General features: G+C 50.4%; 4 protein-coding genes across 4 annotated transcripts; 2 read left to right on the forward strand and 2 right to left on the reverse strand.

Moving 5' to 3' along the window:
- Positions 1–5,338: 5,338 nt before the first annotated feature.
- GIQ15_02176 (estradiol 17-beta-dehydrogenase 12) lies at positions 5,339–6,470 on the reverse strand (the record flags this gene model as incomplete). Its single annotated transcript, XM_033549593.1, has 2 exons — positions 5,339–6,202; positions 6,303–6,470. 2 exons carry the CDS (start codon positions 6,468–6,470, stop codon positions 5,339–5,341), a joined length of 1,032 nt encoding a protein of 343 aa, XP_033406754.1.
- A 225-nt stretch (positions 6,471–6,695) lies between these two features.
- On the forward strand, positions 6,696–7,176 carry GIQ15_02177 (ergosterol biosynthesis protein; the record flags this gene model as incomplete). The annotated part of the gene is made up of 2 exons (XM_033549594.1): positions 6,696–6,758; positions 6,832–7,176. 2 exons carry the CDS (start codon positions 6,696–6,698, stop codon positions 7,174–7,176), a joined length of 408 nt encoding a protein of 135 aa, XP_033406755.1.
- Positions 7,177–7,402: 226 nt separating this feature from the next.
- GIQ15_02178 (galactose-1-phosphate uridylyltransferase) lies at positions 7,403–8,611 on the reverse strand (the record flags this gene model as incomplete). Its single annotated transcript, XM_033549595.1, has 3 exons — positions 7,403–7,502; positions 7,562–8,330; positions 8,410–8,611. The coding sequence occupies 3 exons, from the start codon at positions 8,609–8,611 to the stop codon at positions 7,403–7,405; spliced, it is 1,071 nt and encodes a 356-aa protein (XP_033406756.1).
- Positions 8,612–14,189: 5,578 nt separating this feature from the next.
- Positions 14,190–17,477, forward strand: GIQ15_02179 (uncharacterized protein; the record flags this gene model as incomplete). Its single annotated transcript, XM_033549596.1, has 5 exons — positions 14,190–14,316; positions 14,368–14,972; positions 15,055–15,097; positions 15,154–16,258; positions 16,322–17,477. 5 exons carry the CDS (start codon positions 14,190–14,192, stop codon positions 17,475–17,477), a joined length of 3,036 nt encoding a protein of 1,011 aa, XP_033406757.1.
- Positions 17,478–17,517: the final 40 nt, after the last annotated feature.

The raw sequence follows: 17,517 nt of genomic DNA on the forward strand, positions 1-17,517 counted from the left end.
TAGGTACACCGTACAAAGTATAATACGTGCCAGGACCTTGGGAGGCGCTTCAGGTACGTCCCGGTGGCCATCCGCATGAACCTCCAGAGTCCCTCGATCAGCTCTGTTCGTCCTCGGTCGTCTGCTCAGTTCTTCTGTCGGGGCCTGTCTCGATATCCGACGGTCTGTATTCCCGGCTGACAATCCCCAGTTCAGCTCCTTTGTTCGTGGCCACTTCCATCTCTGCTATCTGGCCTGAAGATCCAGCCGGAATCACCGCCACCAACATCCTTCGTCTCCTGGATTCCAAATCTTTGATGTGAGACTCTGAAGGTCACGAAGGGTACTCGATTCGAACGGCGATGTTCATTCCTCGCCTTCATCAGGACGACGGTGCTATAGCTAGCTCGACCTCCTCGGCTACTTATATAGGCCTTCTCTTTCACCCGTCGTTGATGCTAAACTCCAGTCAGAGGCTGTCCAGCTTGGAGTTATGTCGTCGTCTTCCCTTTCTTTAGGATAGAACGGTCTATCCTACCGCATAAGAGGTTTCGACGTACCCCCGCCTAGCCTACCACGACGATTCAGCAACCCTCATCTACCTTGCACGATCTTGTCCAACCGGTCAAACAAGACAATATCTCAGCTCTCGTGGTCGAACTGTTGGTCGTTCTAATAATCAAACACCCGGAATAAACGGTCATTGACTCCTGTCGACTTCCTAATGTATCCATTCAAGTAAACAAATACTTGAAGCAGGCGAGCGAGCACGATCCCGAATCCGAGTCTAAGAACGACCTTTCAATAATAGACGGTTTCTAACAACTGGTGAGAATAGGTAAGGGTCTGTTTATTTTTTCTTTCTTAAACTGATTTCGGCTTTCGACATAAGGTATTTACAGGATTGGCAAAGCTAAAAAGTGGGAGGAGCGGAAGTCTGCCTGCCGTCCCCTGAAATAGAGGTCAAGGCTTCCGTCCGATGCAAACATATCTATCAAGTCAGATTCGGCTATTTCAACAAGTCAAGGGGTCTCACTCACAGGGGGATATACGCTTTGATCAATGGATCATCTACCTCCTGTCTAGCACCGGCCAAAATCTCCTGAAAGTCAGCCTCAGACATACCAAGTCGGTGCATCAACGGATATAGCCCAAGAGATTCGAGGAGTAAGTGACAATTTTCTCTGTTCGCCTCTCCGATAGCTCTCATCCTTGGATCTAGCCTCTGATTAGCGGGATGCATCAACTAGTTACGAGGGCTGCCGCGATATGTGGGTCTTACCCGTTGACCATCCGGATAATGGCAGGGGTATCATCTTCGATTCGATATCAACCAAGCCAGCCGAGGACATGAGGTTGGCCAGCTTCATTCCAGCTCGAAGGTCTTTGACATCATCTAGAGCGGCAATATAGTTCGTGCTCCATCGCCGTAGAGCATGGTTTTCAGTCAGAGCCCCGCTGTCCGACTGGACGTTGAAGTATACTTCTACCATTTGTGCCCAACCACCGCGCTTTAAACACCTGATGATATCATGGCCTGGTCAGAGACCATCCATATATAATGCGCAAAAAACAAGGTATCTACCGGCGTTACCTTGAGGCAAATGCCGGCGATTACCCCTATACCAAATTTCAGCGATCCAAGAGACGCTGTTCGACTCACCTAGCAATGTCTCGGAGATATCGTGGCCATCTTTCCTTGTTAAGGCCAGAGGCAACTAGCCGCGAGTGAATAAGGTCGAATTGATTTGAACGGAAGGTAAACGTGCGGTTTAAGTCGTCAACCTAGCCGTCCCTCAATTAACACACGATGTTAATTGACATTTAAATTCCCTCAGGATGAGCAAAGGTCATTTACCTGGAACCACAGGTTATGCGGCGTATCGTCTGGCTTCATATGCGGAGAAACGTCGATTCCTATAACCTTTTGTGTTTTGCGTGAATTAGAGATAATTCTTCCACAGCATGTATGCTAGTGCGACATACTGCACAGTTTGGATACTGCTCAGCGACCTCTACTGCCCAGGCCCCTGAACCATAACCGCAATCTAAGACTTCCCTCAGCTGCTGAACCGGTGGGAATATAATCCTATAGTCGAAGACCCTGTTGAAAACCTGCTGCTGAAGCTCCAGCCTTTCGATCTCTTCCTAGATATGAGGGATGAGCAAGATAGTGCTGGTTTTCATTGTCGAGGAGAGGAACCACACACATCATCGATAGGAACGAAATATATTTGATTGTCGAGTGCATATTTCTGATAGTCACGCCCCTGGAAGGTGATGATCTCTGAATGCGCATTATCCAGGGCTGTGGTACCGAAATGAGGGTCACTATGAGGCCTGGCCGTTAGTCACTAATACCAGGCTATGAATAAGGGAACTAGAGGGCAACACTACTTCATTTTGACGGCGTGAACTGTTCAGATGTTTACTGAGAAGATGTGGGATTCTTTGATGGTGAACCAGTGCGAGGGTTTATTCGACAGGCTGTCTCTGAAATATCAGCCCGATAGTTCGTCCAGGGGAGGCCCGGGCGGCCATTTACCGTTGGAAATCAAAGACGGGGGTTCGAGCTTTGGGAGTAACGCACTGCCGGTCAATATGGCACCCTCACCTTTTTCCAGCATGTCACGAGAGGGCGTAGTTAATGGGACATCGAATCACCGTCCTGCTGACTGGCGTCCACGATACCAAATCCTTGCTCAGCCTGAGTCGTGGGCATGCCCAATACCCCAGGTAGACCCGGTCACTCGTTCTGCACCCTAAGACCGTTTACAGCAGCCCCTGGATAAATTTATTTCTTGCAGACAAGACTTCAATACGCCAGGACCGCAAACCCCTCCAATTTTATGCGCAATGGAAAAAAATTTATCTTTTGGTTGGGAACCGAGAATGCAAGTGAGAATGCAAGTCATCGGACTACTGGCGGAATTGAGGCTAGGGCCATTGATCTTTGTATGAACGTGGATATCCACTGCGGAGGCCGCCGTGAACAATTCCTCTTATTCCCCGCTTGTGGGAAGGTTCAGATTATCACCCATATAGCGGTGAAACGTTAGGTCACCTGCCTACGGAATCGATGCAAAAAAGGGACCTACTCGTGGGGGTGTGCAAGTCATTATTCCCACGGTCAATCTACTCCTCCCAGTTCTGCAGCCATTTGCACGGTTATAGGCATTACAAGGGTGTTGCTGGATATAAGTACGAATGGCTAAATTATGCCGTAGGCTGAGCTACCTGGGTTGGCCCGTCTGGGTTGACGTATGGCTGAAAATATCCTAGCAAAAGGTGAGGAATGATGACGAAGTGGAACCGGAATGAACCCATTATAACGTTCCACGTATCTCAAGCAAGGGCGGCTAGGAATAGTGAGTTCTTCCAAATACCCCCCCAGCATTCTCCGCGATTCAAAACTCAATCAAATCTAGCGGCCATATCTCGAATTTCCCAGTGACATGGACTTGGGTCACTCAGGCTACAGTCCCTCTCTCCGTTATCTAGGGGTCCGGGAGGCTGCATTCTATGTCCGTTACAGCCACCGGGTTGCGTGCTGGCCTGTATGGTATACATTCGCATCTACCAAGTAACCTGTCATGGCCAGATCATAAATCGCATGTTTACTCTAATTCAGGAAATATAAGCAATAGTTACATACGCCACGCCATTACTGACGGCTATTGCTCCTGGCCGACAAACTATATTCAAAGCAAGCTAACGCGGGAGCTGGCGCAGAGCATGATCTTGGTCGTGGGGATGATCCTTCTCTTCACTGCCGTATCTGGTGCATGCTGGTAAAAATGTATATTACATATACTACATATCCGCAGGGTTCAGCAATATCAAGCAAGCACAAGCTTAAAATATACATATTATATTCAAAAGGCATGGGGGCGGGTAACTACCAACACTACAAGCCATCCAGGCGCATCCAATTCGAAAGGAGGCTGGCTGCTCACACACAAACCAGAAACCTACCTCTTGATACAATTTATTCAATCCAGCTGCCATCCTGGCAAAGACTTCGGCCTCTCAGCAAGAAAATTCTCGTCTAGGTTCGTCTCATGTTACGACATTGGTCGCAAGGGCAGGTGGATCTTGCATACAGTGTAACATGCACTCCTGAAAAAAAGGGAGGATTATGCGCCATGATTATGCAGAGAATCGGTTGTTATGGAACATGCGCAATGGCCAATGAAGCGAGGCCCCTTATATCTTACGCTAACACCAACAGCCAACATTTGGGATATGTGATGTGGGAGGGTGACGGTACTCTCTCTGCCTCCAGCGAACGGTGAAAACGATAAAGATGTCCAACATACGGAGTACGGAGTCCTTGCTAGCCCAATGAAGCCAATGGATCCATGGAGATCTCCTAACCGGAACTATATCAACCAACAAATACCCAACCTTGGACGTGTCTGCGTTTTTCTGAAATATTATATATCCCCTGGAAGGTTATGCACCTCACCAATCAGATGAAGATCGATGCATGATATATGCAGCAAGGATCAAAATACTAAACGAATGCGACAACAGGATCGAAGTGCGTTGCCGTCCTCCCTATCCCATGTTTGTGCCTGGTTACATATCTCTGTTTGCACACGCTGTGTAATAGCAGCTGCAAACATGGCCAACCTAGCTGATACAGCCGACTTCCACTGGGATTCCCTACATATGGTCATGGCTGCATATGCACACCCCGGCGCCAGAGACATGCAGCTCGGGGAAAGCGGCCGGCTCCTATTTTTGCGACTAAAAATCAATACCCTTATATCCCCAAGGCAAAACAGATTTCATGCATAGCTGTAAGGCGCATCCTTCTAACCGAAGTGGACATGCATCCCAAATCGAGATGTCATCCCGAGCTGAAATTCTATTCGTGCTTGGTATAATTCTTTTTTATATTACTATGGAGCAAATAACTGTTGGTTATATGGGAACGATATGCTCACACCAGAGACATTGATCGCCAGATAAGTATCGTCGTTGCCACCTCTGTTCACCCAACGACTACTTACATATGAAGATTACCCTGACGGTTTTACTTTTGAGCATTCGGCACTATACTGGCCTCGCATGGGTCGCTTTGTTGGCAATTATTTATTATTAGGATTTATTATTTTGGCTTGCGTTTTTCTAGACATGTGTCTCTCCTACCATAACAATAGTAATAGTCGATTCTCGTCAAAACATCAATTCATGCCTCGAATTCTGAACCGCGTCCATCTGTGGCATACCAGCTAAGAACGATAGCAGTATAGGCTAATTAACGACAGGAACGCTGAGTGTAGAAGGTCACCATAGAGCAATCAAGCCTTCAGCACAGTGAGGGGCCAGACGGCGAGGAGATAGTGCGAAATCACAACGCTTTCTTCCCGGCTTCCCTCTCCATCTTTCGAAGGGCACGCTTGCGAATGGACTCATGCATTGTCTTGTTGAATCCTATCACAATCTTACTCAACGGCCCAAGGAAGGTGACTATGCTCCATGCCATCAAACCGTGACTCCAGTATGGCGCGGAGGTGTAGGCATAAGAGAACATCCCGCCGCTGCGTCCAATATGGCTGAGAGTAGCGCGGACGAAGTCTCTTGGATTTGGGATGGTCATGCTGGACTTCCTGATCTTAGACATAGCGGAGGTGACGAGATAGCTTTGCGTGAGTTGAACAGTAATTCCATAGGGTTCCAATTCAGATCCCAACGCACTCGACCATTGCTGCAAGAACGCCTTGCTTCCAGAGTATGTCGCTAGGAGAGGGGTGGGGAAAAGGCCACCGAACGATCCCATGGTCAGAATCAATCCACGCTTTCGCTCCATCATGCCGGGTGCCACGATCTGGGTAACACGAAGAGTACCGAGACAGTTGATGGTGATGATATCCTCCATTTCTTCCGCATCGGTAAGGACGAATGGGACAGGAATGGCATGGCTGAGTCCGACGTTGTTGATGAGAACGGAGATATCTAGTCCCTTGACCATCTTCTTTAACTTCTCATAATCGTCATCGTCGTTATGAGAGAAGTCCATGGCAAAGGTCTTGGTTTGAACAGTAGCATTCTTCTCACAGATATCTCCAGCCACGGCAGCGAGCTTGTCAGCCGATCGCGAGACGAGGAAGATATTAAAACCGGCGCGTGCGAGCTGGTGAGCGTATTCCTTTCCAATTCCATCAGATGCGCCAGTGACGAGGGCCCAGCTTCCCTTGGGACCGAAGGAGCGCAACTGTCAACGCAGAAACGGGGATATTGTTAGCAAATAAAGTAACGGCGGTTTAACACAGCTCTGCAGAGGTCAGTATAATATAGCATAGAGGGTCTCGTACCGGTATTCCTGGAAGAAGGAAGATGCTGAAGAGAGCTCGAACGACGCTGAACACCTTCGAGGCGAGGAACAGACCCCCAACAGCAGCAACGAACGTGGTCCCAATTGACGCCCATCCGGCCGGTGGTTCGACGCGGAACTGATGGACGGCCTCACAGAGTGAATTCATCTTGCTTGTCGTTATGCTCTCCACTGCTGCTCCAAGGTGGGTTGTTATCAGGGTATACAGCTTCTGTTGACTTGGAAGTTCGTAAATATTTGTTTGCCAAGGCCACGCCCAAAAGCTCAACCAGCAACCCCTTTATTTATTTATCCTCGCTTCATCAGAGAATATTCACAGAAGAGCTGAGATCAGTATCGCCGGCCTCTTGATCACCTTGGACCTCTAGATACCATGGACGCAATTATCTCCTATCTGCCTCAGCATGAGGGACTGCTCCCCAAATGGCTCCTCTTTGTACTGTCCCCTTCTACCTTAATCTAGGTCGCAGTCAAAGAATACAAGCTAATATGTACTATGATGTATACAGGTTTCGGTCGTTTCCTCTCTAAACACATTCCAGGCATTCGCCAGCCCTGCTTATACCGGTCAGCTCTACTCTGAAACCCCGATGACGCCTCTCTCCTCTCGCAAATTCGGGACCTGGACTTTCCTCTCCTCTGTCATTCGCATGTACGCTGCCTACTACGTGTCCAACCCACAAATATACGATCTCGCTATATGGACATACGGAATTGCACTGGCGCACTTTGCCAGCGAGTGGTTGATATTCAGCTCCGCGAAGGCCCAGGGGAGATTTATCAGTCCTCTGGTCGTGGCTAGCTGCAGTTTGACGTGGATGGTCACTCAGAGAAGCTGGTATCTGGGCCTGTAGGGCTGGTGTCTGAATATATAACGGGTGTCGGGGCGTTTGAATACAAAATGGTATGATGGAATGGCATATGATGTTGCCCATGTGTTGACTGTATCTAACCTGGGCTTGGGACGCCAGATATTTGGAATATAAAATGCATTCCTACACAAATTATGACTATATACGGCTCAATTGGACATGAAACCGCTCTATTTGCGTCTACCATAGCCCAAGAGTTGGAAAACCCCTACAGCTGCTTTCTATATAGCTCTCCTCCGCAGCTCCTTAGCCTTGCTGCAGCCTGCTCCGGAGTTATGTCACGCTGTGGTTCTGCGAGCAGCTCATACCTAAAGAAAGGAAAGTTAGCTTGGGATCGAAAGCAAAATGACGGCACTAATATGCTCACCCAACTAAGAACTTCTTCACGGTAGCGCTCCTCAATAGCGGCGGGTAGAAATGGAGGTGGAGGTATGAGCATGCCATCTCTTCGTCTGATCCGTCTAGGGGGGCCTGGTGAATGCCCATGCTATATGGGAAATTGGTTTGGAAGAGGTTATCATATCGACGAGTTAATTCTGCCATTGCCCCAGCCAGGTCCTCCTTCTCTTCCTGTGTCAGGTCCACCAGTGCTCTTTTGTGCCGTTTGCTAGTTATCATCGTCTCAAACGGCCAGACAGCCCACCAGGGACACAGGACTAGGAAAGTGTCGTTTTCAAACACGATTCTCTCCTTCTTTTCCAGCTCCAAGGTAGCATAGTCTTCGAGCATATGACTACCATTATGATCCTTGCAGTATTTCATCATCTGCGAAAGCTCCTTTGACGGCTCTTCAGGCAAGGAGCTTGTTGTCCAAATTTGGCCGTGTGGATGGGGATTCGAACACCCCATCGTTGCCCCCTTGTTCTCGAATATTTGCATATAGCGATATTGTTCCATTGGGTTCGATATTTGCCGAGCTGGAGAGTTCTCGGGAACGCTAGTCGCGGGATACGCCGTACATAGGCTCGATTTTGGCGAGACGTGCAGCGCGTATATGTCGGCCCAGACATTGATTATAGGGACAATCTCTTGCGGCGAGAGGTCTGCAAGCGTAAGGTTGTGTTTGGCGGAAAAGGTCAAGACATAGCATCTGCCCTTGACCGGTTGAGCTTGGAGGAATCGTGCAGATAGGGACGCTTTCGATGTGTTAGCCTGACTCTATACACTGAATCAATGCAGTAATCATCAAGATAAGAGTATCAGCTTTAAACCAACATTTTTCATCGGGTTCATAGTCTGCCTGGCTCTCCTTGACGGCACTGTAGTCGTTGACAAACACAAAGACCTTGTCGTACTGCGGGTTTCGATCGCCTTGCGCGCGTTTGTTTCCGGGACATAGATAGCAACTTTCATCGTAGGCCGAAAGGTAGGACTTTGTCGGCGCTTCTTCTTGTCCTCTATCAATAATCAGTTCCATGTATCTGATATCGTCGTTTCAGGGTATACGCTTACTGCCATGGTCTTTTTGTCCGATGCGGCGAGACAAGGACGTGTGAGCCCGTAAGCGGGTTATACCTCCGGTGCGATATATCGTCTAAAACCTGATTGACCATCTCGTCTATTCTATATACTATTATACGTCGTTTACAAGAGAAAAAGCTAACGTGGGGTTGAGATATCGAAGCTTCCCCGCTGAGATAACGTCATAGTTCTGCAGTTATAAAACAGAGCATCTTTCTACGATATAATTAAGACGCGACTTCAACTATTACCCTATGGGTTATATCCAGGCTTCATGTCAATGAAGGCTCTACTGTGATAAAGAGACTCGAGCTGTTATCAACCGTGATAGCAGCGACTTGTTTAGCGGTGCTATCAATCCGGCTTACCCGGCTCTCGAGGACTCTCCTATACTCCATCAGAGGATGCAAGACTGCTTGTTTGTTGATATCCGCTTCCTCCGCCCATGGACACGGTGATACGGGCCAACTGGCAGGGCGGCAGGCTGAATCGACCAGGAACATGGGCTGAGGCAGGATCTAAATTTGTTTCCTTGCTACGAATGTTGGCACCAGCCGTTCCTCTAGAGCGGGCGACGTATCCAAGTCCAGTCCAAGCAAGAGCTGATCAATCAAGGGCTCTCGAAAGCAGATTACTCAACGGGCTGGACGGTTGATCGTTGACCTCTCAGATATACACACCTACCCCAGCCCGATAGCACCATCCATGCAGTAAATCATGGGTATCGCTGCAGGACAGCCTACGAGAATGTGCATCGACAAAGTTATGCAGTGACACGAGCTGGATGCTGTGCATGCAGTCTGCCCCATGGGTAACCTATGGTTGCATTGATATAGCTTGGTGGTTCATGCCAGCTGTCGTGGTTTAATCTGTTCGATCTCAGCGCAACCTTTGGATGGCAGCTGGAGACACTACACTACCTCGACCCCTATTAATAGACAAGCAGGCTGCATAAATCGATGTCTACCTCACTATTGGACCCAAGAAGGAGAATATTAAGCGACTCCCGTACGTAATTATCCAAAGTCAATTACCTTCTTTTGCCTATAGATGCTGGAGCTGTTAGTTTTAGCTACTGGTCAATGCCAGAAAACAAGCAACCATGGCCTCCCCAGCAACAGATATGTTAAGCGAAGAATAGGGAGCTTATCAAGGCTCATCTATGCAGCCCATCTATACTAACTATATGATTGTCAACGCAAATAGAACTCGCCGGTTCATACACAGACATAAAATAGAAAACGGCCGTAAAGGCACCATCCCCGGTCGACAGACCATGTCAGCTACGCATCCGCATCCTGGCATAACGTGCTTTTAATGCTCTACCCCTGCCAGATCCCATATAAGGAATATGCACTGAGTAGTTTGATTCGACGACTTACAGAATCACGGTGCAACAACACGAACGGCCATATATCCATCTCGTCGGCCGCTGCTATAGACTTGCTATAGACTTGCTATAGACTATGGCTGTATAGACCTATGTGGCGAGCGTGCTTTGCCCCAGCCTGGGTCTGCCTGCTGTAGGCATAGGCGTAGGCGTAACGACAGACCTCGAAGCGAGCATGCAAGGCATAGGCATGACCCAGACAGGCAAAAGGACCTGCAAACTGGTCTATTGAGATCTAGTCTTGAGGCGAGGGCCGCTGGCACCGTCCCCCGATCTCGTGATGATGAAGTCTCTGGCCTCCTTTTCCAACGTATATATTTTATACGCGCGAATGACAGGCCGCAGCTTCGCCTCCATGTGCATGTCATTGAACTAAATGTTACGGAACGAGGAAATAGGGTTCAGCCTTGCCCATCAGCTTTTCTAAAAAAAGGCCGGGACCGACCTTTCAGCACTATATATTCGATAGTCTATGGGATGGAAACACTGTGCTGCATGCATGCATGCATAGGTTTATACACGTCGAAGCTCGCTGCTGGTGACGAAGCTCCCTTCCCGCCCAATAGCTCGACCGTTAGTTGCCTGCTGGGACGGCGAAGTTGCCTACAGCTACCTAATATAGGTAAATGGACTGCTTTGAGCCCCATCCAGCGAACCGAGATCCAGCGAACCGAGAGAAACGCAAAAGCAAAACCGGACAGTATGCGGCTATTTCCAGCTGGAGTAGACCTGGGTCCTTTTTGCAGTTCGAACGGGCCGTCAAGAATCGTCACCGAGTCCTTGGATCGCGCATCGCGCGGGGACTCCGAACACCTCGCTTATACGACGAGGAGACCCTTGATATATGTACGCGGTCAGCAGAAGACCCTGGCAAACACATGGACCGTGATCGATATCACCACTTCAGTCACCGACAGTACGATGCTCATCACATCTGTGTTCAAAGGGAAAGGCAAGGATGGAACCCTGCGACTATTGTTCCGAATTCTATTTTTACGTCGCTAGCGACTTGACCTGAGCACAACTGGGATATTTCGTGTCCGTCCGCCTGTAAATGTCCGACACCGACGAGAACAACCAGCGAGCGACTGTTCCACCGCATCGATGTGATATATGCGAATAGCTGAACCCTTTCCCCCCTTTCTTTTTCCCACCAGACAAATAACCTTGATCGGAAGACAGACAGAGTTCCGGCGTATACTCGGTGATGTTTGGCTTTGTTGGGATAATTCAGCCACCTACCCTTATTCCAAACTGTCGCAGAGAGGGAGAAAGATGGCGGGGAAAGACCACTATCTACGGAGTGAGACTATCTGGTGTTCTCATCCTTGTCCCTCTGCGGGAATCTCCCCATCTTTCTTTGCTTTTTATCCTCTTGTAGTGAGCATGCATCGATCACGGTAGGGATAAGATGGATAACTGCATTGGGGGGAGTTCAGGCAAGCATCCAGAACGGAGACGGGCCTATCGGGTGCGCGAGAACTGGGGATATCTTCTCGTATTGGCAAGTTACGCAAGGAATGGATTTGCCCATGTGGACGAAGGCAGTCCCCTGCATCCGCATGCCCTTGTGCAGCGTGGACATGACATGTGGAAGCAACATGCGTATATGTATGAGGGCGAGGCATGGAAAAAGAATAAACGGGCGAATGAGAGACACAAGGTTGGAGTTAGTTCGAGTCTCATAGCCCGTCTCCGTATACTCACTCCATACAGGTCTACAGGTCTACGGTGAGGCTCTCCAGAGGACGCAAGTGATGCATCCCAGCAAATCCCGAAACGCCGGGAGTGTTATATGGTTTGCGGCAGGCATAGAGACCTGTACATCCTCAATTTCCCCAATCGAGATAGGGCTACGACTTGTGCATACGCCCAGTAAGGCTTTTGCTCCGACCTCCGCTGAAAGAAAAAAAAAAACAACCAGAGCCAGGGGGGGTGCGAGGATCCAATAGAGGCCGGCCGACCCCCTGGCAGCCATGAGCTGGGCGGTGGGAAAAGTTAGCTTGTCTTACCCTTGCGCGCCCCATGCCTATTTCTGGACGAAAGCAAAGAGGACATGCAAGTCATCAGCTGATGTGATGATGCCATTTATACTGGGATGAAGGAGGAAAAGTCAAGATAAGGGACGGGGTTCGCCACTGGGCGTGGACAGCAGAGCCGGCCAGAACTAGGTAGTTCTAGACGCCGACGCTCTTCTACAGATTTACAAAAGAGAAAGAAAAGCAAAGAGAAGCAAGAGGGAGAAAAAGCAAGGGCACGAAAATGGACGGGGAAAAAAGCAAGGATATCGCGCATGGCAAGAGAAGAAAAGAGGAAACAGAAAAAAGAAAAGAAAGGAGCCGGCGAAAGAGAGGGAGGCAGTGACATGAGGTCTGGACCTGCTGGTAGACGCCGTTTACATCCTCCTGATGCAGACCGGGTAAACTCAAGGCTCGTCCAATGGCCCTCGGTGGCTTCGTCCGCTGGCATCCCCCAGCCCATGTCCATGTCCATATCTCCCATGGCCGCAGGGGGATACACCGCGACTAGTCGGTTCAGGAAGGTTGAAAGGCTGCTGATCTGGACCCGACGAGTTGGGTGCTGGCGTGCAAAAGCTTGAGCACCCACGGCTATCAACTCTATCATATCACTCTACAGCTACAACTACAAGTCTATAACTATAGGAACGACAAGGCTATGACGACAAGACTACGACGACAAGACTATCACCATAGGAAGAAGTAGTACTCTACGGCAGCGTGGGACGACTGAAGAGATTCCTTTTGAGAACCGTTTCGGCCACGTTGGTACTAAAAAAAGGCCATCCAGTCACTGTCCAGCGCCGGGCCAAGATCGGAAACCTTGTCTCCCTTTCTCCGACTGAAAGTGAAAGTGAAAAAGTGAAAGTAACAAGGGTAACCGATGTCTCATGGCAATCTTATCGCTCAGACGCAGAACAACGCAGAGACAGAGAGGCAGGGCAGCGGTGGCGGCGGCTGGGAGGGACGTTCATCGAGCTGTCAGAATGTATATTCGATATGCTCAGTCTGGTGACGGGGGAGGCCGGCAGTCTGGATCAAAATCACCGTCCTCCGTACAGACAGGACGACTATGTCGCAGCCCCGGTAATATTACAAGCCAGCACCCTGAGGAGGCAGGCTAACAACTTAGCATGACCCTTAGCATGACGCTGGTATAGTGAGATTATTACCAGGGCCAACCACCGGGGCGGTCGAGTTTGATATCTTCACGCCAGCTAGTTGAACCCGCAGAACTTAATCTACACTAAGTCTGCATTCATTTTAGCAAAGAAGAGTCAGGAATGAAATGAAAAAAGCAGAGGCAAGGTTCGATGGTGCCTTCTCTCCAGCTTCGTCGATACATACGATGTCTATATCGGTCTATATGATCCTATGTTGATACAGAATATACGTCTATGTCGATACTATGTCGATACTATGTGATACGCCCGTACGTGGCTGTCATATCTATGGTAAGTCTCGCGTGCTATATCTAACTCTATGCGTCCCAAACAAGGGGTCTGCTTCGTTGCTTTTTCCTCCTCTCGGACTCTCTCGACGCTCTGCAGAGTTGCTAGTTGCTTATTCCCTCTAGGTTTGCCTGGATTTGCCTCAATCCTCTGCGTATCCGCCGGACAATTCGTCCCCTCGGTATAAGCCCGACCCAGCAGGGAGGGAGGACCGAATGCTCCCCACCAACTATAAAGCAAGAGAGATTAACCATCGTGCTTAGAGTTGGCAGAAGAAACCATCTTACCGGGGCCGACAGGACGGTCGGGATCTTCCAGACGTTAACTTCACCTCGACGACCGCTTGACAGCTAGCCTTGTTCTCGTCTCGTCTCTCTGCCTCACTGTTCCTTTTTATCTTCCCTGTTTGGGCGGCGTTTCATGGGATTCTTCATTGGCCCGCCAAGATAGGCTTCACCTTCACTAGCATCAAGCTTGTTATATATATATATATACCTCTGCATCCCCGCTGTCGGATATTCATTGATACCACCACCACATCTACCTATCTATACATGTCTCTGCTTTAAATCAGCATCAGCATTACTATCAGCAGCATCAGCATCACCAGCATAGCATCCTCAGCATAGCATCATCATCACCAGCACCATCACATCACATCACATCACATCTACCATGGACATGGACCAATCCTGCTTAAAAGGCTTGGAGAGCCCTCCACAGTCGGCAGAAGAGAAACCTTCCAAGGACTCGTCGCAAAAAGCCAAAGGCCCAAGAAAACGAACAAAGACTGGCTGTCTGAGTGAGTGTTGAGTTGCCTTCCATCCTCTCTCCCATACTAACGTTGACCTAGCCTGCCGCAAACGACGCATCAAGTGCGGCGAAGAAAAACCGAGATGCAACAACTGCATCAAGTCCAAGCGTGAGTGCGAAGGGTACGGACAGCGAGTTGTCTTCAGACATCCTGTCGGCCCAATTCCTCACCTTGGACCTATCCGCCAGATCCAGGGCATGGGCGGGATGGCCGCCATGCCCATGATGGCCAGCTCGTTTGCGCATTCCATGCAACATCTCGACAGCTCCTCGTCTCGACCCGCCCTTCTACCCATCGCTCCCCGTCCAACCTACCACCACGCACACCCTGAAGACGGCTCAAGGCATCACCACTCCTATTCAGCTGGCTCCGATCCATACGCCTCCTCGCATCATCACTCCGCCATCAGTCCGGACCAGCCACCCTACACTTGGGAGTCCGTCTCCTACAGCGATGGCTCCTATGTCCCCTCTACCTCCGCTCAACAATATACGACCTCCACCACCTCCGCCAGCTATGTGACTGCCGATGCCCCTTATCCCAACCAGGAGTATGGCTATGAAGATTCCGCCGCCTGGCAGGATACCAGCCAACTCCAACCCTATGAAGCTGCGGCTGTCTATCAAGCTCAGCTTTCACTCCAAGTAGGATTGCCCGCTCCCCTTACCACCACCACTACCACCACCCACCAACCCGAAATAGTGAGCAATCTAGCTAACGGCATAGGGATTCCATCCTCCTCCGTCGATAGTCACGCCAACACCCGAATGTATGGGCACATACCGATTCATAGTAATGTAGCACTGACTAAAGGTTTACGTGCAGATGTTCGACAAGATAATGTTTCTACAGTGATGCCCAAGTTGGAGTCGAAGGAGACCTTGCTTTTTCCTGATGACCTGAAACAGCATAACGTGGTGATGCACGATATTGGTGAGGAGAGTGATGACTATTATGATGTCGAAACGGATGGGGAGCTAGAAGATCCGTATCCTGTTCCTCCTTCTTCTGCTTACTATGGGGTAGAAGGTGGCTCGGCGTACCATTCTGCACTTGCAGTATCTAATCCGCCATTCGCGACTTATATGAATTATGATAATTTATTGGCCACATACCGTCCGTCTCCATTAACATCCCCCCTTATCGACCCAGAGGTCGCCAAACTATTCTCCCACTTCATAGTCTCTGTTGGCACTGTCATCTCGATCTTCGAGCGCAAAAATGGCATGGCGCCGCTCATTTCTTCCCCCGTGCCAACAGAGCAGCAGAGCCTGTTCAGCTATACCTTGCCCACCATGGCGTTGGAAAACCACGGCCTGCTGCACTCGATACTAGCCCTGAGCAGTGCCCATCTCGCCAACACTACCGGCCAATCGTCCTCCGCTGCCTTCAGACATTATCACTTTGCCCTGCGACGAATCAGCAAGGCCGTCGGCCTCCCGCATAAGAGAAAACAAATATCTACCCTCGCCGCGACCCTGCTGCTGGGCTTCTTCGAGGTCATGGCCTCCGAGCACTCGAAATGGGGTAGCCACGTTGCAGGCGCATCTCAACTGATACAGGAGATTGACTTTGTGGGTATGACGAGGCGCATTCGTGCGATGAGAGCTCTGGCGAGGAAGCAGAAATCGGTCTCGGGCGCGAAATCCTGGTTTCGGGCTGATGATTTTCGGCTGGAGACGTTCTTCGACAATGACGTCTACGCACCGATGGAGAACGAGGTGGACGTAGACCTGGTCAGCACGATTATGGGGAGAGAGGCGAACTACGACGGCGTGGCCGGTCAGGTACAAGGCGAAGATGCAACGCCGGAGACTCAGCAGAGTTTGACTCCCAAGGATATAGAAGAGTACAGGATCAAGACGGATCTCTGCTGGCATTACTGCAAGCAAGACCTATTCCACAGCCTGATCAGTGGCAATCCTCTTCTGTACGTATACATCTTTTTCATCAATTGAGTGTATCGAAGAGAGAACGAGAACTAACTGTTTAGATTACCGTACGACAAATGGGCCCAAACTCCGCCACGCTCCCCTGTTGGAAAGATACAGGCCATCTACGGATCCATGGACCACCTGCTGCTCCTCCTTGCTCGGATATCCGCCTTTGGCGTAAGGGACCGGAAGCGAAAACTCAAGGTGATGGAAGAAAACGGCGGAGAATGGCGGCCGCCTCCCAATATGTTCCCCTCTGGCCGGCGAGGAGGCCCTTCACCAGGCGGTCCGCCGCCCCGGACAGTCCCCGGCGGCCCGTCCAGCCATGCCCCGGGCGTGGATAGGGAGAAGAGCCCGCCGATGTATGGGATGCTGCCCGCGAAGCCAGTGCGACTGCTCTCCGGCTTTGCGGGACAGCCCAACGGCGCATCCGCACCCTCGCCTACCAGTACCGAGGGGACAGATCTAGACGCTCGCACTGCAGAGGCGGAGGCCGAGTGGCAAGAAATCGCAACGGCATGCGAGCGCTTTGAACAGGCCATGGGCCCGTCCTTTGCCCCGTTGCCCCCGGACGGAGCGCCCTTGATCACGAGTCCCTTTGGGCCAGCATTGCAGTATCGGACACACATCATAGGCTGCATCTGGGGTCTCTACTATGCAGGCCGCATCATCCTCCATCGATTCCACCCGTCCATGCCGCCGGCCGCGACCAAGGCTGCAGGCGCTGCGGCCCCGCGAACGGCCCAATATGCCCAAACCATCGGCCGCATCGTTGCCGGAATCCCCTACGACCAGCAGCATTTCACCTCCGCCAGCACCAATCTAAACGTTACCATCGCCGGGGTCCTGAACGAGCTTACCGTCAGCCTGTTCTTTGCAGGGGTGCAGTATGTCGACCCTGCGCAACGGGCCTGGACCGTGGCAACGCTGCGTGACATGTCAAGCATAACGGGCAGCAAATCTCCAACCGCCATCGCGCATGGTTGCGAGACGTCGTGGATTAAGGCCTTTGAAGCTGGCCGAGGTCCGCCGTACGAACGGCTCGTGTTCGACTATGACCCGAGCCTCAACCATCGCGAAGGAACCGTTGCAGAACGCAGTAGCGATAATCGCTGGGTTACCGTTCATCGCGGGAGCTCTATATCCTGGGCCATGGGCTTGTTGTCGCTGGATAGTGATTTTACTACTTCGGATGGCAGTCCTCCCAAGTCGTAGATTCCACATGTTTACTCCTATTCTCTTACTTTTCCCTTCC

This window comes from Arthroderma uncinatum (genome assembly GCF_011692745.1).
Source record: "Arthroderma uncinatum strain CBS 119779 chromosome Unknown scaffold2, whole genome shotgun sequence".
NCBI classification, from domain to species: Eukaryota; Fungi; Ascomycota; class Eurotiomycetes; order Onygenales; family Arthrodermataceae; genus Arthroderma; species Arthroderma uncinatum.